Source organism: Narcine bancroftii, chromosome 6 (genome assembly GCF_036971445.1).
Source record: "Narcine bancroftii isolate sNarBan1 chromosome 6, sNarBan1.hap1, whole genome shotgun sequence".
In the NCBI taxonomy this organism is placed as follows: domain Eukaryota; kingdom Metazoa; phylum Chordata; class Chondrichthyes; order Torpediniformes; family Narcinidae; genus Narcine; species Narcine bancroftii.
Window position 1 is genome coordinate 61,888,792 of NC_091474.1, and position 22,724 is coordinate 61,911,515.

A 22,724-nucleotide genomic window follows, 5' to 3' on the forward strand; every position below is an offset into this window, starting at 1 on the left:
CTCCTCTCTAAAGGTCCCTGCCATCATACTTTTCTGGATTTTCCCTTTAATTTGTCTCCCATTTCAAATGCCTTTGATATTTATGTTGTATTATTGCTTTGAATAGGAATATTTTTCATAATTTCATTCAACTTAAAATATGCAAATATTATTGAATTCAGGTTTTAAAAATCCAGAATTGAAGATTTAACTTGCAAGATCAAAGCAAGTTTTTGGTTGTTGCTTAGTTGATTGATATGAACATATGTGGAGAAAAGTATTTCAAATCCACTTATGTCATTTGCTTTAACTGCTATAAATTGTTTTCCTTTTCTGTAGATCATTTCCTATGCATTTTGATGAGAAGTCGATGTTTGCAGGTGACAAGAAAGAAGCTAAGACATTAAAGGTACAGAATTGGAGTATTCTTTTTGTAAGAACATAAATAATATAAAAGATCCTAGAGTTTTCCCATAAAGGATTCAAAATTAATAAAAAGTAACACAATTGCTCAAAAATAATCCATTGAATCCATGACACTGAATGCAAAATAATCAAGCCTGTTCTGTGTTGCAAATGATATTGTACACAGTGAATGCTGACTGAAATGTAGAAAAGTAAATACAAGATTCTGCATGACAAGCAACTGAAAATTATAATGGTGCCCAAGGATGTTTCTGAATGGCATGCTCCTCTAACTTACGGAGAGTTACCGTGTCGATGTGTGTAGCATTTTATGTTGAATTTTGGATTTCAAGGTCAACTCTGTTTAAATGTGCAAAACTAAATTAACTATTGGATTGTAATTATTCTTTTCATCTTGCACAGGAGGAATTTAGGCTCCATTTTAAGAACATTTCAAGGATAATGGACTGTGTTGGATGTGACAAGTGTAGATTATGGGGTAAACTGCAGGTTGGTCTATCAGCATATTCTTACATACAGTAAAGCAAGTGAATAAGTAAACAATTGATATGATGTTTAAAAACAGTTGCACATACAAGTTGAATTTTACATTGGCATAAGTTGCTGAGATGCACGGGTCACTTGGATGGGAAATAGTGTGTCAAAACGCTCGACATCAGTAATAAAGGCATTGCGCATGTGAGTACAAAATATTTACAGGCAACTCTAGTGTAAATGTGCTGGGTAGGGTGTTCGTAATATGGTACACGGTGATTTTTCCATAAGTGAAGCCACATCAAGAAACACAATTCAAAAAATTCAAATTTAATGTTGATTTAGTTACTATTTTTTCCATATAAATTCCAGGAGAGTGTATTTTATTCTGTATCTCAGATTTCTACACTGTGATTTGTAAATTTTGTGAGGGAGACATGTAACTCAAATGGCCATAATGTGGGGGTCACTTTTATAGTTCAAGACGCCAGCGCATGAGGTTGCAGCAGCCACTTCAGCTCCTCACATTGGTGAAATTCCTAACCCGCTACGTTGTGTCTATGATCGGTAAATGCATCAAAATAGAAAACCCAAAATAGATTTTCATATTCGTGGATTGGATCGGTTTAAACAAACTGAAGCAGGGAACATGGACTGCTGCAAACCGTGGAGCGGATCGTGAGAGGTGCATGGGATGCCATTGGAAGCAGTGCTGGAGAAGGCAGAAGTATGGAAAATGGGCCCAGAATCAGGGTTAGACTGAGAGCTAACCCCTTATTATGAGCTCTTATTTCATTTAGTGACTGTCACTTTAAGGGCTAGTACTGGCTGTGACCATTCACAATAGGAGAGAACTGAGTGGTAACAATCAGGTACAGACTGTGCCCAAAGTTTAACCTCTGGAGAAAGGAGAAAACATTTGTTGCTTTATCTAGGGACAAATGGAAAGAGAGAGAGAGACATGTGAGAGAAACATTTAAAAGAACAGCACACTTTGTGATCAGCAGCCATCTCATGAACACTGTTCTGGAATGACTCTGTGAAATGGACAATTTGGGTGATTCTCCCTGTCAGAGTAATTATTGAACCCCACCGTGATCAAAGAAAAGGTCATTTCGAACGGGAATTATTGAGCCCTATCGTAACCAAAGGAAAGGTCATTTTGAAGGGGACTTATTGAACCACACCTGGACCCAACACACTAATGGCATCATGAAGAAAGCACGTCGAAGCCTCTATTTTCTCCGGAGTTTGTGGAGGTTTGGTATGACACCAGAAATCTTGGAAAATTTCTTAAGATGTGTGGTGACCGACTACATCACAATCTGATATGGGTACACCAATATCCCTGAGGATAAAGGCCTGCAAAAGGTAGTGGACACAGCCCAGGATATCACAGACAAAACCCTCCCCATCATTGAGAACATCTACAGGGGACACTGCCGTCGGACAGCGGCAGCAATCATCAAGGATCCACACCCCCCAGCACGCACTCCATTCTTGCTGCTGCCACAAGACTCACACCACCAGGTTCAGGAACAGCTGCTACCCCTTCACCATCAGACTCCTCAACAACAAACTCAATCAGGGACTCATTTATGGACTCTTTTGTACTTTATTGATTGATTTTTCTCCTCTCTGTATTGCACAGTTAGTTGTTTACACTTGTTTATTTGTTTGCATGTGTACATTATGTACAGTTTTTTTTTGCACGAACAATAGATGGCAATTCTGCCTGATCCGCAGGAAAAAGAATCTCAGGGTTGTATGTGATGTCATGTACCGACCGTTATGTACTTGAGAATGAATCTGAAACCAAATCTGAATGGGAATGTAGTTTCCAATTTTATCAAAACATGATGCTATTGTAAATTCATTATTATGTTAGCTATAGTCATATACCACCTCCACTTTATTCTGAGATTCTTGATTGTCATAACCTACAAATCAGTTACCAACTTCGTAATTCTTTTATGCACCTAATTCGATTTCTCTGCAACATTACGTAGTGTTCTGAATGTTGTCTGATAAAGGTCCAATCAAATTATTCTCCCTATTCTCTCAAAATTGCCCTTTTCTAATATTTTACTGCCACAATTTAAGGACATGTTTTTGGGTTGTTTATTTCAATTTCAAGTTCTGTCACTGTGCTTACTGTCTGAAATTATAATGGTTTCAACATCATTCTGAGTTAATTAACTTGAGTACATACCATACTACATAGTCTCTAACTTGTCCTTGTGTTTCAAGCCAGTTTCTTCAATTAGTCCCAAGATGCCAAAATTTTGTATTTGTTGATATTTTTGCACGTAGACATTGGTAAGAATAAAAAGTCTTTTGAAAATCCAAATGTGTTATAACATTTATCACAATTAAATTGAAGTAAAAAATGTTTAGGCAAGCAAATTTTTCCCTTTATATTGGAAGTTGTTAGGTAGGTTACAGTTTTATAGCTAATTCCTGCTCTTACATTTTTCTTCTCTTCCCCCATCTTCCCAGAGAGTTGCCTCAGTTTGATCAGTTCATGATTGTCTAATCCTCATTCCTTTAGAGCAGGGGTGTCAAACTCAAATTCACAGAGGGCCAAAATTAAAAACTTGGACTAAGTCGTGGGCCAAACTAAATATTTATTGAAAATTTTCAACAACATCTTCTTTCAACATATGTAATGTTAAACTTTTTCTTATTAAAATAAATGTTTAATAATAGTTTTGGTTAAACTCTTTCCAGAAGAAGCATTAACAAATGAGAAATAAAATATTCAATAAATAATACTTCTCTATAGCCTTTAAGCTCCTTTTAAATGTATTTTTTTTCACAAGCCAACAAGTCAAAAAAATAACAACTTGCTTCAATGACAAACAGGTTTGTCTTTTAAAATGATGAACATATATTCTGCCTCCTTCCTGTCTTGAAAGGTCCTGTTTTCTGTCTTTCGTTTGGCCATTTTTCGTAAGGGGTTTATTACATGTGAGTTAGGCGACAGGTCGCAGAAAGTAAAGAGAAGAGGTGGGGGCAATTAGCGGGCTGACGGGCCGGCGCCAACGCATTTGCAAAGCATTCTGGGATTCGTAGTATTAGCTGTGCATGCGCTATACTGGCGTGGCGGCCAGCGGGCCAGCTCTAATACATATTTGATATGATCTTGCGGGCCAAATATAATTATATCACGGGCCAAATTTGGCCCGCGGGCCTGAGTTTGACATGTGTGCATTAGAGCAATGATTTTTAAACTGCCCCCTTAAATCCATATTCCACCTTAACAATCCTTATTCCGTAAGTGCTCTGTGATTAGTAAGGGATTGCTTAAGGTGGTATGTGAGTGGGAAGGAAAGGTTGAGAATCACTGCTCGTAGACCCAATTGTTACTGAAATATTTTGCTTGAGAAAAATTGTCATTAACTCCTTTGGAGTTAAGAAACCATGCACATAACGAGTCAATGAGGTACGATTACAACAGTGGTTTTCAAACTATTTCTTTCCACTCACATCCCACCTGAAGCAATCCCTTACTAATCACAGAGTACCGATGGCACAGGGATTACTTCAAGTGGGATGTGAGTGGCAAGAAAACGGATGAAAACCACTGGGTTAGATACTGGGCCAAGAGCAGCTGGTGGCTCTAATTATTCTAATTATTTGTTTAAAACAGTGATTCTCAACCTTTTCCTTCCACTCACATACCATTTCAAGTAATCCCTATACTATCTGTGATTAGTAAGGGATTGCTTAAGGTGGTATATGGTTGAGAATCACTTCTCTAGACACAATTGTTACCAAAATATTTTGCTTGAGAAAAATTGTCATTAGCCTATTTCCTTTGTAGTTAAGAAACTGTTTACATAGCATTAGGGTACGATTAAAACAGTGGTTTTCAAACTTTTTCTTTCCATTCACATACCACTTTAAGCAATGCCTTACTAATCACGGAGGGATTAGGCATAGTCTGATAGTTCCATGGAATAATTGCCCCATTAGTCCCTAATGGGCCCTATTCTTTTCTAGGTTACACTCCTGCACCAAGTAAATTTAGTTTTATTTAATCAAATAATGAAGATTATGGCATAGGGAGTTTAAGGGGGCAATTTGAAAACCACTGCTTTAGAACAAATGACTATCATAGAAAAATCTGAGGCCATGGCTTTTTTTTTTGCATTATTCTTAATGTTTTTCTTTTCATAAAATGGCTTGTATGCAAATTATTTACAAGTTCAGCATGTATAGTAGCAATCACTGCAACACATTTATTAACAATAACTATATAAACTGCATGGTATGTAACGATGCACATAAACATTTATCAAATTGTCCATTATGCTTATTAAAAATAATAAAGCACTATAAAAAAAACTTGTACGCAATCTCCTTACATCATGAATGGAGGAGTAAAATAATCAAATGTATTTTATGACTCCATTTCTCCATAATATCTGTCAATTGAAAATTTTTGCTTTCTCCCCACTGTCTTATTCTTTATCAAAAGTCTAGGGTACATTATTGTTTCATTTACTAAATTAACAACAAAATATGTGCTGAATTTTTACTTAAAAATTGAATAACAGTGAATGCCAGATGGTATCTGCAGGAGGAGACATGGTGTTGTTTGGTTTTTGTGGATGAGCCTTGTCAAAACTAAAATGCATCCCAAAATTGACTCGCAAAAGTTAGGAAAATATTCCAGGGAAAATCAAAATGTATAGATAATAAAGTAGCTATGGAAGGTAAAGATGGATTGAAGTTAAGGTCATGAATTGGGGGAAAGTATTTCAATATCATGTGACTGGTAAAAGTAGATGGGAGCAGCTAATTACATCTGACAAGTGGCAGTCATTCAAAAAGTTAAATTGCAAGATTTGAGTCCAGTGTGTTCCTGAAAGCATGAAGGGTAAGTATAAGCGGGGCGGATTACGGTTAGCATTGCAGTTAGCACAATGCTGCTACATTGCCAGTGACCTGGATTTGAATCCACTACTGTCTGTAAGAAGATTGTATGTTCTCCCTATGTCCAAGGGGTTTCCTTCAGCTGTTCCAGTTTCTTCCCACATTCCAAAGATGTACAAGTTTAGTAGGTTAATTGGTCACATGGGTGTATTCAGGCACCATGGCCTCATGGGCCAGAAGGGCCTGTTACAGTGCTGTATCTCTAAATCAGGGGTCAGCAAAGTGGTCTAAATTGACCCTGGGGGTTGGGAGGGGGGGGGGGTCACTGGGACTATCCAAGGGGTTGATAAATGTCAAGGCTAGAGTGAAATTTATCACTAATGATATTTATTTATTTATTTTACATGCAGTGGGGGGGGGGGGGTTGATGAGAGATCAAGGATTTCATGAAGAGGTTGATGGTTAAAAAAGTTTGCCAACCCTTGCTCAAAATTAAAGTCTAAGGAACCCTGAAGGAATATTAAGGATTAAATAAATAAAGAAAAAAAATCTTATGGCAGGAACAGAAAACTGAAAGTGGGGAGTCTAAACAGGGGTGTGCTGGGTGGGGGGGAGTGAAGTGCCATTTGATGAAGTAGACAAAGATGATGTGGTCAAACAATAATCATGGCTTTTATTAGCAGAAACTCATGGTACAATAATGAAAGACAATACAGTTATATCCAAGGGGAGTGTCCTTAACAGTAGAGATAATGCACAGCCAATGTTAGTACAGCAAGGCTCGCCAGAGGGGAGACAGGCAGCTTGGCAGACATTCACCACAGGGAGCACTTGGAAAAATAAATTTGGCGTGAAAAGTGGGGGCATGCAGTATCATTTCTGACAAGATTAAGGAAAACTAAATTTATTTAGTGCAGGGTTGTAACCTAGAAAAAAATAGGGCCCATTAGGGAATAATGGGGCAACTATTGCATAGAACCAAAGGAAGTTTATGAGCTTTTAAATTAACTATACATATCTGTATTTACTGAGTAGAAGGACATTGTTGAAGATTTTGAAAAGCTGGTTCTCAAATCTGATGAAGTTCTAGAACAGATGCTGGGTTTTTTTTTCAAAAAGAGGAAGAATTTGATATACTGTGGACAAATCCTCAAGGTCTAGTGAGATAGGTGAGTTAGCTGGGGCCTTACATTTTTAAATTTTGGTGTCCCCAGGTGAGCTGCTGGAAGGTGCGAGGGGAGCAGGGATGAGTCAGATAATGAATGGTCATTGAGACTAATGTCCATGGTAGGAAAGTTATTTAGAAAAATGCTGTGGGGTGACGCGAAAGGCTTGAATTAATTAAAGATCTCCATTGTTTGGGAGAGACCTGTATGAAAAATTTGATTGCATTTTTCAAAGAGATATCAAAGTGTACTGGTGAGCATAGTGTGATTGATGTAGTCTGTATGGATTTCAATAGAAGTTTGTCAAGGTCCCACATAGAAGAATTGTCCAAAAGGTCAGAGCCCATAGACTCTTGGACAAGTTGGCAATTAGATCCAAACGCACCTTGATGATAGGAGGCAGAAAGGGATGGTGAGGGTTTTTTGTGTGATTGGAAAGATGTCACAAGTTGTGTACCATAGGAACCCTTCTAACATTTTGGAAATGAATGTAGCAATTATAGTTAATGGTCACAGATGTCAGGAATATTGGCTTAGTTAATAGTGAGGAATGTTGTGTTGGGCTGCAGGGCAATATTGATAAGATTGATATGGCAGGGCAGATGGAATTTAATACTGGTAAGTGATGTAATGTATTTTGGCAGGATGAATAAGGATAAGATTTAGTTGCCTGTGAATGCTTAGTCATTGGGTAGATTTGAAATGAAGCTTATTAGGATCTTAATTAGTAAGGGTGCCAAAGGTTATGGGAAGAAGGCAGAAAAATGGGATTGAAAGGGAGAATACATTCATGATTCGAATGGCAGAGCAGACTCAATGAGCTGAGATGCCTGATTCTGCTCCTGTCTCTTGTTGGTCTTACAGGACATATACAATGAACGGTAAAGCCCTAGGAATTGTTGAAGAATAGCGACAGCTTGGTAAATAAGTCCAGGGATCCCTGAAGGCAGCCCAAATAAATAGGTGATTAAAATGGTCTGCAGCAGCCACTCTGAACTTTTTTTGGCTATATCCCTTTAGTATTCTGCTCAAAATTTATGGACATCCTTCCTTGTAAAGCAGCTGTTTAGTTGGTTTCTTCCATACTTCTCTCCAACTGACTACATAAAAAACATTTTTTTAAATTATGATTTCAATTTGTGCCCCCCCCCCCCCCCATTGAGCCTCCGTTGAGAATGGCTGTTTTGCAGGATGCTTTCATTTGCCAGGGCATAAAATGTTGATTCAATTAACAGCTGGAATATAATATGCAGTTTTTGTGGCCACACTCTAGTAAGAATGTAATTGAACTCATGAGAAAATTTACCAGAATATTGCCTGGGATGGAATATTTCCCTTTATGAGATGAGAATGGCTAGTCTGAGGTTGCTTTCCTTGAAACAAAGGAAACCAAAGGTGATCTAATTGAATTCACAATTTGAGGGCATAGGGTAGATAGTAAGAAGGTTCACCATGTGGTACAGGTATCTGAAACTAAAGGGCACAGGTTCAAGGTAAGGGTAGAAGGTTTAGAGGAGATCTGAGAAAGAGGGTGACTAAAATCTGGAAATCGTTGCCTGAAGGACTTGCGGAAGATAGAAGGTGATGAACCAAGTGCTGGAAAATAGAGTTATTATGGATAGATACTTGGTGGTGTACTGTTGAAGGGCCTGTTTCTGTGTTGTATGACTCTAAATTCATTTGTTTCTCTCTCCAGACTCAGGGCTTAGGTACTGCACTGAAGATTTTATTTTCTGAACGAGAAATTAAGAGTCTCCCAGAGCACAGCCCCTCAGCTGGTTTTCAACTCACCCGACAGGAGGTTGTTGCTCTGCTGAATGCATTTAGCAGGTAGGAGCTTATTCCAATATGAGCTCTATTTTTCACGATGTAACTTTCCAAAGGATGTCATCCAATACATCAAATTCAAAATGCAAAACAAAAAAAATTGCTGGAAGAACTCAGCAGGTCAGACAGCATCCATGGGTCTTGACTAAGATAGAATAGGTGAAATTACATATGTAAAGGGAGAAACTCAAATTAAAATGCCTTTACTCCCTCCGCAGGGAAACTGCATTGGCATCTGATAAAGGCCCGAGGGTGGAGGAGTGAAAGAGGCATTGAATTCACCAGTAATCTATTTTCATTCACCACCTCTGAAATGATGACCACACACATTAAATGATCTATCTGCGTTGTGATACCTTAGTTGATTGTCCTGTTCATATTGTCAAGCACGTGCATGAATAATGAGTATTTTGGAATAAGCAACTGCAACAATTTTTCAAGAGTAAGATTAGGTGTGGAAGAACATTCAAAATCTGATCAGATGTAGATTCATCTAGTCATCTCTACCAACTGAATACATGGTCTGTTGAGTTTTGTTGAACTTCACAGGGCAAATGTCTGAAATTTGTGTTGTCATTCAATGATAACACACACAAGAATTATTTGTGAAGCTGAAATTCGACATGAAAAGATTAAAATTAATTTTAAGACATTTAAATCTATTCCCTTTAGTGCAGATTTCAAAATGCAATCCAGTCTGCAAACATCTGCATTAAGTTCAAATTAAATATCATTAATCAGTGCAATAAATGACAATAGGCTCACAGCCAGTTGAAGATTCATTCCATGATTGGAATGGCAGTGGTGATGGTGGAAGAGAACAATGGAATATTAACATCCACACTAATTAGTATACTTCTACTTCTCATTTCATTGTGCTTTTGCTGTTCACTCTGGTGTTTTGGGATTGTTTATATTGTAATGCCCTGTTTTTATATGTATTGTTCAAAGATAAGATTGTGAATTCCTTATTTCGATTGACATTTTTTGTTAGATTTCATATTGCAATAATTACTCAACCTGAATGCTCTTATCATAATTCTTAAGTTTATACTTGGATTTATTTACTCAAAAATACGTGATTGATGTTGTATTTCGCTATGCATTATCCAGTAAACCCCCTGGTATCTAGCACCTATGGGGATTTGTAGATTGCTTGAGTTGGCATTGTTGCCTGGATTGGCGAACTAACGACAAGGCGTGTCAAATTAAAACTTGATTTTTTTTTAACCTATTTATTTTCATCTTTTTGGCAATTGCTTGAATTCTGGATACATGGGGTTTTACTCTATCTAGAAATCAGGGCAAAACAGTATTGGCACAGTATAACTTCATGCTTTTCTGTGCCATGGTGCAAAGTACAGATGTCAAAGAGTGAATTGCAAGAGCACAATTAAATGTGGAGTTGAAGTATACTAATTAGTAGCGACGTTAATATTCTGTTGCTCTCTTCCACTGTCACCATTGTCACTTCACCCAAGATAGATTAAAAATCATGGAATGAATCTTCAACTGGCTGTGAGCCTATGCCATTTATTTATCTGGGTTTAAGCACAGCATGCACATGATTATAACTTGGTTGAAGCTCCATAACAGCATCTTAGATCCAAATTTAAATGTAGCAGTTACTGGCCAGACAACCCCAGACTCTGGAGAAAACCTGTCACTGAAACAGATGAAAGAAATTGATGTTGGATTTTTCCCTCCAAAGTACTGCTCTGAGCTCAGCACTTCCTTAACACAAAGGATTTGATCAAAATCTAACTGACTAACTTTGTGAAATAAGCTTGATGAAGCCTTTTGACATCACAGCAGGCATCCCTGCTAATCTAACAAAGAACAGGGTAAAGCTATGAAGGGAAGAATAATTCGGGGTGAAAGCCTTTTGTACCTTCTAGTGAAATCATGGCTGTACTTTGTAGTCTGATTGTTATTATCCTTGATTTACCCACAATTCACCTTCACTTTGTATCTGTATTTGCTGTGTTGACCAAGAGGTGTTCTTGATGCTCATTTGCTGATTTGATGACATTATTCATGGTGTTTGACTTTAATAGGATCATTGCAGAAAAGTTGCTATTTCGACCTCAATGCTATTTTAATATTCCGAGAGACCTATAAACTCACACTGTTCGCAATGAATGTTGTTTGAATAATTCATCAAAATCCATGATTATTGTTTTCCATATTGCCAGTTATCAAAATACTCAATTCTCTTTTGCAGAGAGAAAATTCACTATTACCCATAACTTGGTTTGGCCATTAATGGGTTAATGATTTCTTGCAATCATCAGTGGAATATTGTGGTCTTAATTACATACACAAACTCATACCTGTTCTGCTTAGGATAACATTAACTACTTCTCCTGTACTTCTTTAATCAACTGATGGGTCATGTGCTTAATAAACTGGACACCAACATTGTGGATATGCAGCTAAACTTGACTGTGTGGACAATCATTAGAACTTCAACATTAACTCTAACTCAATGATTCCTAATGCTGCCAAGTATCACCTTGCATTTGTTGAGTTTCCACAACAGTGCAAAAAAAGCAACTCGCATTTACCAATCTGCCAGGACCCTTCTGTGCTCCCAAGATCAAGACCCTTCTTCCACCAAATTAGGTTTCTTGTCCTCTAAATATTCTAGTCCTACAGCAATTTTAACAGTTAAAATTGTTAAATCTAAACAAAAAATTACAAAATAAGGATTTTGTGATCTTATCTTTGAGCAATAGTACATCATCTATATAAATGCAATTTGTGAGTACAGGTATCCCCTGCTTAATATCCATTCGGGCAAAGGCCGACTACATATATGTCCTGGTCCCATAATTATTCAGTTACCGCGAGCAAGCCCATAGCTATTTAGAAAAACTGATCGCTAACTATAGAAAATTATATACTGTATACCCAAACTGATCCTATTACCCCGCTCTCTCCCCACAGCCCTGTGTCAGTCCCCACTCTGATTCCACTGCCCCACTCTCTGCCCACAGCCCCGTGTCCATCCTCTCACTGATCCCAACTTACAAATAAAATGTTTACAGGTACACTACAGTATTCCATATAGCTTAGTATAAAATATGGTGTTTGCACAACGTTCACATCACATAACGCCCAATTTCACAGACGTATCTTGGACGTTAAGTGATACATACCTGTATTTAAGAAAAACAGGGCATTACAATATAAACAGTCCCAAGTTAGGAATGCCTAACTTGTCCCCCTCAAATAAATGAGCTTCTATAATATTAATTTGATTGAAAAGTCCAACATGTATATATTAATTTGTTCATACAAATAGCAGAAAGTTTCCTCCCTCTCATTGCTCTTTCTTATCAGTCTATGTCCTTTTGATTTCATTTATTACGATACTGTAAAGGTATGGTTATAATTGACTTTTTTTATGGACATCTGTAAAAACCGAACTTATTTGTTACCCAGGGATGGCCTGTACACTGATTTATTGTTTTGGTTTTGAGGGAACATGGGCAAATATTCAACCCAAAAATGGTAAAGCAACATATTTAAGAGCAAAATGTTTTATCTAAGTACTCACTTCCACTTTGGAGATAGCACACCGGTCAATATTTGTATCTTTGTACAACTTGTGAATGACGTTTAACCCCAATACAAAAAGAGAATAGAGCACCAGGTATTGTGAAAGATTCACAGTGTTCAGTATGTAGGTGTACTTATTGCAACTACTCAACTCCACAAGTTAATTATGATACTTGTAAGTTTTTAGCTTCCTCTCCCTTTACTAAGGAAAGCCATAAAACTGGAAAAATATCCTGCATGTTTTAATAATTCCTTTCTTTTGAAATTAAAAGACTAACCAGAACAGGATTAAATAAGAGCTTGAAGACCATAAGAAATAGAAATGGGTCATTTGACCCTTTGTGCCATTCAATATCACATTGGGGAGGGGGGGGGGGTCTTATCACTGTTTGGAATGGGTGACACCATATTTTGACCCAATGTTCCAGATATCCTAGCTGGGTTTTGCAGAGATATATACACTCTTGTCATTCTTGTTTGGTTTGTTTAACTTGTGCTCCTGGGGAAGAATTCTTGGGCCATATTAATTTTGAATTTAGCATTGGGATGCATAGAATTTTTATTTCATAGTATTTAACTACTTTCTCCATTTCTAAAATTATTAAAGGAAATGGGAGATGCATTTGTTGTCATTGTTGAGAACTCTTTAAACTGTGCAATAGTTCCCACAAATAAGAGGAAGCCAAATATAACCCATTTTTTAATGAGAGAGGAAAGCAGGAAATTGCAGACCAGTTAGTGCGAAATGATTAAGAAATAAAATATTAGGGGCACTCTGAAGAATGAGGTGACAATACTCTTGGAAAATATCAATGGAATTAGACAAGGTCAAAAACCTCACACTAAATGTCACCAAAATCAAGAAGCTGATTGTTGAATTTGGGGGGAAATCAGATGTGTTCAATCCAGTGATCATTGGGGGATCAGAAGGGGAGAGGGCGAGTAAATTTAAGTTCTATGGAGTCACCATCTCCAAGGATCTTCCTTGGACCCAGCACTCAAAAGGCATCGTGAAGAAAGCATGTCAGCACCTCTACTTCCTCAGGAGTTTGCAGAGGTTTGGTATGACATCTGGCAAACCTCTGCAGGTATGTGGTGGAAAGTGTGCTGACCAGCTGCATCATGATCTGGTATGGGCATACCAATGACCTTGAGTGTAAAGCCCTGCAAAAAGTAGTGGGCACAGCCCAGGACATCGTAGGTAAAACCCTCCCCACCATTGAGAGCATCTACAGGGAACACTATGTAATCACCACACATTACACCCTGTTCTCACTGCTACCATCAGACAATGCCACAAGACTCACACCACCAGGTTCAGGAACAGCTGCTACCCCTCCACCATCAGACTCCTCCACAGCAAACTCAATCAGGGATTTACTTAAGGACTCTTACTTTTGCACTTCATTGATTTTTTTTCTCTCAGAATCAGATTTATTGTCAGAGCACATACATGGCATACATACAACTCTGAGATTCTCTTCCCTGCGGGCAAGACAGAATTACCACTTAGTGGTTGTGCAAAAAAATTGCACTCAACATACACATGTAAACAAATAAAGAAATGTAAACAACCTAGGCAATACAAAGAGAAAAAAAAATCAATAAAGTTCACAAGTCCTTAAGTGAGTCCCTGGTTGAGTTTGTTGTTGAGGAGTCTGATGGTGGAGAGGTAACAGCTGTTCCTGAACCTAGTGGTATGAATCTTGTGGCACCAATACCTTGTTCCTAATGGTAGCAGCAAGAACTGAGATTGTGCTGGATGATGTGAATCCTTGATGATTGATGCTGTTCCCTGTAGATGTTTTCGATAGTGGGGATGGTTTTGCGTGTGATGTCCTGGGCTGTTTCCACAACCTTTACGCTCAGGGGTATTGGTGTCACCATACCAGATCGTGATGCAGCTGGTCAGCATACTTTCCACCACACATCTGTAGAAATTTGCCAGGGTTTCTGATCTCATACAAAATCGCCACAAACTTCTGAGGATGTAGAGGTACTGATGTGCTTTCTTATTGATGCCATTAGAATGTTGGGTCTAGTGATTCCCAATAACTTAAAATTTGCTCACCCTCTCCACCTCTGATCTCCCAATGATCACTGGATTGTATACCTCAGGCTTTCCTTTCCTGAAATCAACAATCAGCTCCTTGGTATTGATCACGTTGAGTGTGAGGTGGTTGTTGGTGCATCATTCAGCTATGTTTTCAATCTCCCTCCTGGATGCTGACTCATTGCCCCTTTTTATACATTCCACTACTGTACTGTCATCAGCAAATTTATAGCTGATGACGTTGTCGTATCGAGCCACACAGTCATGGGCGTATAGCAATAGAGCAGGTGGCTAAGAATGCAGCCCTGTGGTGCTCCAGTGCTGATGGATGTTGTGGAAGAGATGTTCTTACCAATCCTCACTAACTGATATAGAGGTGAGGAAATCCAGGATCCAATTACACAATAGGGTGTTAATGTACCAGGTCTTGGAGTTTGGCATTCAATTTTTAGGGGATGATGGTGTTAAATGCTGAACTGTAGTGAATAAAGAACATCCTGATGTATGCATCTTTACTGTTCAGGTGTTTCAGGGCTTTGTTTAGAGCCAATGAGATGGCATCTGCTGTAGGCCTACAGGTGAATTGGAACTGATCCATGTCACCGCTCAGACAGGAACTTCATCACTGTGGATGTGAGAGCCACTGATCGATAGCTATTTAGGCAGGTTACCACACTCTTCTTGAGCACTAGTATGATTGACGCCTGTTTGAACCAGGTGGGTACCACGCCCTACCTGAGTGAGATATTGAAGATATCCATTGGCAAGTTGGTCAGCACAGATTTTTAATACTCGGCCACCCTGTTCCCTCTAAACAGTGCGTGCACACACATTTTGCAACCAGTGTACAAAGGAAATTAACGTGCGCACAAAAGGTTAGTTACCTAAAATAATACAGCAATTAATAATTACATTTATTGAAAATAATCTCTTAGATGACTGTTTCTGTTAACTATTAGTCAGTTTTTCAAATGCCACATTTGCACATCACGAAAATCTTAAATACATTACTTTGTAGAATGCAGTCATGCTTGTATTATATTAAAACATGCCTCTATTGTTTTATTAGCCATGAGAGATGGGCTGTACCAAAATTATCTTGAAACAATTTCAAGTTTACATTTGCACAAGCATTCAGTGCGCACATACTTTTGTCGTATGAAAAAATGAGCACAACAGGATTTTTGCGCACACTGACTACTAAAGATTGGAGGGAACATTGCTCGGCCAGGTATTCCATCTAGACCTGATGTTTTTCTTGGATTCACTATGCTGAAGGCAGCCCACACGTCATCCTCAGATACAGAGAGGAGAGGATCATCAGGGGACATGGGTGGTGATTCTTGTTCTTATGGTGAATTGAGCATAGAAGACATTGAGTTCGTCTGGGAGTAAAGTTTTGCCGTCTCCTACTGCACCAGATTTGAAATTGTAGCAGGTTATGTCATTTAGACCCTGCCACAGCTGTCTGGTATCCTTCGATATTTCCATTTTCTTCCAGAAACTCCTCTTTACCCAGAAGATGGCTTTCCGAACTGCTCCTTTTGTAGTGATCTAGATTTATAAACTTAAATGCTTGTGATCTGGCTCTCAGCAGGTTCCAGATTTCATTGTTCATCGAGGGCTTCTAGGTTGGGGAAAACCCTGAATAATTTGGTAGGGGTCACACTCATCCACAACTGTTTTGATAAAATCTGTGATTGAATAGAGGTCCGTATTTCCAGTCTTCTTCAGGACTTGGACATTTGTGTCTCTGTCGCGCCATGAGTAGCCTAGGATGGATCTGAGGCAGCAGAAATGGAATGCATTAAGACAGTGTTCTTGCTTTCTGTACGTGACCCAGGATTCACAGCCGTAGACAAGAGTACTTAGCATGCAGGTCTCATAGACTCAGATCTTCAACTTGGTGGAGAGGTGGCAGTATTCCCACACGCGGGCACGGAGGCATCCAAAGGTAGTAGATGCTTTTCCCAGGCGTGTGGCCAGTTCTGCATCGAGTGAGTTCGTTGTTGTCATGGTGGAGCCCAAGTAACAGAATTTCTCTACGTTGGCGAGCACTGACCCATTGATGGTAATTGATGGAGTGTCATGGGTTTGTTGGCTAAAGATGACCCTCTTCCCCAGGCGTTGATTTTCAGACCAAATTCAGAACAGGCAGATGCAAATGCATCCTCCAAGCTTGCAGCTCTGGCTGGGAGTGAGCCACAAAGGCAGCATCATCTACATAGAGCAGTTCTTGAATCATAGCTCTTCTGATTTTGGTCTTGGCCTAGAGCTGTGACAGATTTTAAAAGTTTTCCGGAGCCGCCTTGTATGCAGGGCTACGCCTGAAGCCTCTGGAAAGGCACGGCACAGTAGAGCAGAGAAGAAAATGCCAAACACAATTGGAACGAGTACACAGCCCTGTTTTATGCCGCAGCGGATTGGGAACTCTTCTGATCTCAAGCCGTCAAATTGGACAGTATCTAAAATCTGATAATAAACTAATTAATGTTTGAAGATGTTGCAAGGAAGCTTAAAGGCAACTTGAACAGATTGAGGAAATGGGCAAAAGATGGCAGAAATGTCGTAATGTCAAAATGTATACACACACGCACTCTCCTTCAGGAAAAACAGACCGAGTTTTAGATGAGAAGGTGGTGACATAACAAAGAAATTTTGTGTGGTAAATCAGTATGCAGTTACACCAAGCAATTCAGGAAGCAAATCATATGTTGGTTTTCAAAGCAATAAGCTTTGCATACAGTAAGGATGTCTTGCCACATTTATACAGGCCTTTGGCATGACCCCCATATCTGGAGTAGAGTTTTGGTCTCCTGACCAAAGAAAAGGATGTATTTCCAGTGAATACAGCAGAGATTCACGATGATACCTGGGATGAGGGAGACTACATTTGAGAAGTAGATTTATATTCACTAAAGTTTACAGGAATGAGAGAATATTTAATTGATCATACAAATGAGGTGCCAGGAGCTGAGATGCCTTGACCAGTCTTCAGCTTCATAGAGCAAGATGTCGAAGACTGAGGTGAGAAATATTATCACTGAGACTGTTGAACCTGTGGAATTCACTACCAGCAGGCCAATATAGCCAATTTGCTGAATGTATTTAAGAAGATAAATTTCTTTGAGTGGTATGGAGAGAGTGAGAGTGGGACTATGGTGTTAAAATAGAGGATCATCCATGATTATATTGAGTGGTATTGCAGGTTAAAAGGCTCACGTGGCCTATTTTATGTTTTCTAAGTGCAGCTTTTTGTATTCATTTTTTTTAATCCTAAGTGAATGCTTTTGAGGCCAGAGTTTCACTTTGTATTGATGAACTTTGTTCTTTCAGACTTTCAACAAGCATACAAGAGTTGCAGACTTTCAAAATGCTGTTAAAGGACAAGAGGTAACAAATGCTCTGGAAATGTCAATGATGGATGCATTGCAGAGACTTTGTAGAGCTGCCTGGTCTTTGATACCTGGCAGAACTTCAGGGATCCAGTGGCTATTGCCCATTTTACAGAATTACATTGGTTAGATAGAGATGAATTAGGTTTGGTAATAGTGAACAACTATTTCTATTTCAATTAATAGCATTTCCTATTTAACCTAATACAATGAAGTGCTCTTAAGGTTTTTTATTATTCCCAAACCTTTGGCATTCACCATGTGTAAGCTTTTTGTCATAAATATTCAGATTTTTTTTTACACCACCAAACCTTGCTCATTAAGGACATATTAAATCCTGTAGCTGTGGATTTAATCTGCTTTTAATGGAGTGTTCTTTTATTTTTACTCCCAGTGATTTGTGAACACCATTTCTGACCCCAACTACATTGGCAATGCAATGTGTTCTTAAGAACTACTTCAGTGTGTTTGATCGTTGGCTTACTAAAGTTCAAATTGACCACTGAAATTATCCAGAGTACAGTACATGAAGATGCCATTTCAGAATCTGTTACGTTTTCTCCAGAAGAAAAAAAATTGCTCTTACTTTGGGGTGTGTCATTTGTATATTGTGATAAAATGTGACCTGTAACTTTTTTTAAAATAAAAGCAACCATTGGGGTGGGTTCTAATTTTATCTGCTGTGCATTGAACACTATAGACTTTTAAGCAACATTAAACTGTTAAAACTTGTGGAGAAATAACATTTTTAATTGTTGGTAATCAATTCATGAAATGAATTTTAAGACCACTTCAGAAAAGCATTTAGTGACTGTTAAAAGAATCTTTAGCACACAAGGAATATTAAATATGAATATCCCCCTCACCCCTTGGTGGAACTCCAAAATAAAAATCAAAAAGCAATAATATGCTTAAACCCCTTTCCAAGTTAAATAGTCCAACATCATGATATTGTTTCCAATGGGCTTTTATATCAGATTTTGGTATCCAATATTAAGCATGCCATTCTGCAATTGATCAAATGTAGCTGTCTAATCTGATGTACGTTAGATTTGAGCTAGAGGCCAGAAATGTGACTCTTTTAAATGTGGCTATGAATTATTGTTGAGTGTTGTCAGTAAGGTTATCAATATGTATGGCATAAATAATAATGAATACATTTTTGTATAAACTAGTCTTTCCTTTGTGCATGGGTGCACCTGAAGGTTTTTCATATGGCTCATGTGAAACTTCACCTGGCTCATATATAGTTTAAAATGTTAAAACTAATGTAACAGTCAAAGATTGTGCCACTAGTAAAATTGCTTTATAGCCTCAGACCATTAATAGATAGCCTGCACAAGCTTGTGTTTCCAAATCAATTGCTTGCATGTCAGTAATTGAACTAAGTGTTCTTAACCCTCGTTGATTTTTTTTTGCAGGAGTGGCTGCTGAGTGGTCAGTGCACCATGGGGAAAGGAGAAAGAATTAGATGTAGGCTTAGGTATAACACCCAAGAGGAAATGTGAAACTTAGAAACAGGCTGTTCAACCAAATTATTTATGTCAGTCGTTCTGCTGCACAAGAGCCATTCCCTTTATCTCTCCTGTTCTAACTCTATTACCACGTGCTGCAGACGTGCAAATCTAATTTCACCATTGGTGAAATTATGGTCCTTGTATTCTAAACTAAGTTTATCTCAGGAATATCAATAGTTACTAATAAATCCAGTGAGAAATTCAAAAGAAACGTGTAATGAAAGTAATGAGAAAATACCTAAAAGATCAACATTTTAAGGCCTAACCCTAATGTACCTTTGAGGATATTGGAACAAAAATGTAGGTACACGAAATCAATCAGAACATTGCAGATGAGAGATCTGTGACTTGAAATGTTACCCTGTTTTTCTCTTTCTTCGTAAGATGCCTGACCCACTTAGTATTTTCAGACTGTTTCTTTCTCCCTCAGTATTTGTTTAATTTTCTCTGAAACTGTTATTTGCCCCAACTGATTCAAAGACACCTCTCCAGCTTTCTCTTGTATTTTCAATGACCATCTTTTATTTTAGGCTAAACTTTGGATTCCTTTACCTGCTGAAAGGTGCCTTTGTCAGAGAATGGTGCTTTAGAATGGGTAGAGAGAGAGAGAGAAGCTGTTATAATAAAACAATTGTTACATATAGAACAGATTTTTTTGGACTATATGATGGATATTTTTCTAAGATTGCTTATTTGTTACATCTTTAACTGTTTAAATTCAGGCACATATTAATGGTAGAGATTTAGCGAAGCTACATTGGTTTGAGCTTTCATTAATAGCTATGTTTTCCTCAACTGATATTTTTAAATAGCATGCATGATGTGGGCAATGCTGGCAAGAGCAGCATTTAATGCCATTCCCACTTCCCAGAGGTGGAGTTGACCAACTGTATGAATGTTTAAACACTCTCTGTAGTAGTTTGCCACTTTGTCATCCACTGTCAAAAAGTTGATATGATCCACCTTGTTAACATGATCTTGTTATGCCACTGATGGAAAGGAGTGAATGGTTAAGGTGGTAGATGGCTTACCAATAAAATCCATTGCTTTGTCCAGGGAAGTGTTCAGCTTCTTGAGTATTTAGTACTGATCTTTGCAGGTAGCGAGTAAATGCCTTGGTGATTAAGTCTTGGAATTTTGAGGGAGATTTTGTGTCACATGCCACAAAATGCCTATGCTCTGATCTGTATTTATAGCCATTGTATTTTTATATCTGGTCCCAAAGGTTTTTGTTGTCATGGAATCTTTTAATCTATAAGATTAGGCAGTCTGAAATAATGATTTCTTGGTTTTGAATGTGAAAATTCTCCATGTATAAAAAAAACAAGTTGCCAGAGGCATGTTTAAACTTAATGATCATTCAAGCAGGTGAAACAACACTAAACAGAATGTTAGTAGTTTAACTGAACATGTACAATATTTTTATAATCTTGTAAATTAAATTAGCTGATGATATTAAATTTTTTGTCTTATGATGTGCAATTTCAAAGTAATTACAAATGATGAACCACCATTCTTCTCCTGAAGTACTTGTTGCATCACTCGGATTCAATTAAAACAATGAAGTTCCATTTTTTTTGTGTTTCATCAATAAACTATGGGTAGATAGAAAAGTGAGCTGCTAATAAAAGTGATTGCAAAGAGCAAAACTTGCTCCAAAATAGTAATTGATATTTTATTTTAGAGGTCTGGTGATTCCAGTCAAATTTGCAAATGTGTTCAAAATACTATGAACAAGTTTTGTTTCTTTACTCCAGGGCTAGCACAACGCTGTTAAAGCACCAGCAACTGGGACTGGGGTTCGAACCCTGCGTTGTCTGTAAGAAGTTTGTACATTCTCCCCATGTCTGTGTGGGTTTTCTCCCGGGTCTCCAGTTTCTTCCCACCGTTCAAAATGTACCAGGGATGTAGGTTTATTAGGTATTCAAGTGTCATGGGCTGAAATGGCCTGCTACCATGCTGTACATTTAAATTTGTCCAACTATTGCTTTATAATTCTTAAAAATCTTTGGCACAGCCTCTGCTCCTGATTGGTTTAATACTTACCTGAATTTCATCTGGATGAGGTATGCTAATATTTTGATGCAAACGTGCCCTGCCTTAAACAAAATAAGTGCTCAGTTAATGTTACAGAATTAATTGTATTTTTTTGTTCTTTGATCACTACTTATCCAAGTTCCAGTTCTCTCCTGGTTAAGTTCTTTTCAGCCAACAGGGACCAAATATCTGCTCAAGAGGAACAAAATGTTTTGGAAATTCACCATCTGTTTCCTATACATGTTGTGTATTTATTTAAATAATAACTAAAATAAATAAAATGACAATCAAAATAAATGTTCAAACCCTTTTATTTTTGTTGATTGTTAAAGAAGGAAGAAACAAGATTGTAAAATTTGACTAACCAAAAGGGTCTAATTTCCTTGTGATTCTTCCTGGAAAAAAGGTTTATATAACACATTTGGTCTTGATACGAGCAAGTGACACAGGTGACACTTGATTCATCTTCAGGACAGGGTTGGATCAGCTGACAGGATCTGAGTTTCCTAATCCACAAATGTTTTGAATAGTAGTCAACCAAAAATGAGTTCAAATTTCATGAAAGTTATAAAACTCTTTCAATAATAGTAAACATGATAACCCATCACTTCAATAACATCAAAACAGACTGCTCAAAGAACTCAGCGGGTCAGACTGCATCTGTGGACGTCCAAGGTCTTAGTTGGTATTTTGGGTCAAGACTGCAACAGGACTGGGAGGGAATAGTATATAGAGTGGTGGGATAGAGAATGATAGGTGGAGCCAGAGGGAGGAGATGATGGGCCAACTTAGCCATGGAGGGAGGATTAAAGAAATGGAGAAGAAAATGAGGTGGGTAGATGAGTGTGTGGGAGGAGAGCACAGAAGGTTTGAGCACCTGAACGTGAAAGATTCAATATTCATACCAGTGAGTTAAAAACTACCCAAGTAAAATATGGGATATTATTTTTGCAATTTGTGTTTGGACTGTAATAATGGACAAGGCTGAGGATAAACTGATTTGCGTGGGGGTGGAAAGGTTAGATTGACATACAACCAAGTTGGAAGCTCAACGTGACTTTAATGTCTATCAACCAGTGGCATTCACATCAAGAAGTGATGAAGTTTTTTGAAAGGCTGGTGTTGAAGCATATCATCTCCACTCTGAGCGGCAACATGGATACGTTCCAGTTTGCCTATCGAGGCAACAAGACTATCGCGATTGCCATCTCACTGGCTCTACACAAAACCATGGAATTCCTGGACAGTAAAGATTAATTCATCAGGATGCTCTTTATTGACTACATTTTGGCATTTAAACCATCATTCCCCTTGGAACTGATCAGCAAACCCCAAGACGTGAAACTCAACACTCCATGCTGTGTAATTGGATCCTATATTCCTCACCTCCAGAACACAATCGATG

The 22,724-nt window shown here is 38.1% G+C and overlaps 1 protein-coding gene across 3 annotated transcripts in view; it reads left to right on the forward strand.

Annotated features, from left to right (window-relative positions):
• ero1b (endoplasmic reticulum oxidoreductase 1 beta) overlaps positions 1-21,616 on the forward strand; it is a 91,621-nt gene extending 70,005 nt beyond the window's left edge. For 2 of the 3 annotated variants that reach the window (XM_069885057.1, XM_069885055.1), the window contains exons 13-17: positions 319-388; positions 808-894; positions 8,623-8,756; positions 17,707-17,763; positions 19,187-21,616. In XM_069885057.1, the coding sequence (XP_069741158.1) occupies positions 319-388; positions 808-894; positions 8,623-8,756; positions 17,707-17,763; positions 19,187-19,199 (361 nt within the window). In that variant the 3' untranslated portion in view covers positions 19,200-21,616. Of the gene's footprint in view, positions 1-318; positions 389-807; positions 895-8,622; positions 8,757-8,971; positions 11,194-17,706; positions 17,764-19,186 lie in introns of those variants that run through there. The other variant, XM_069885056.1, reaches the window with a different exon arrangement.
• The last annotated feature ends 1,108 nt before the right edge of the window (positions 21,617-22,724 follow it).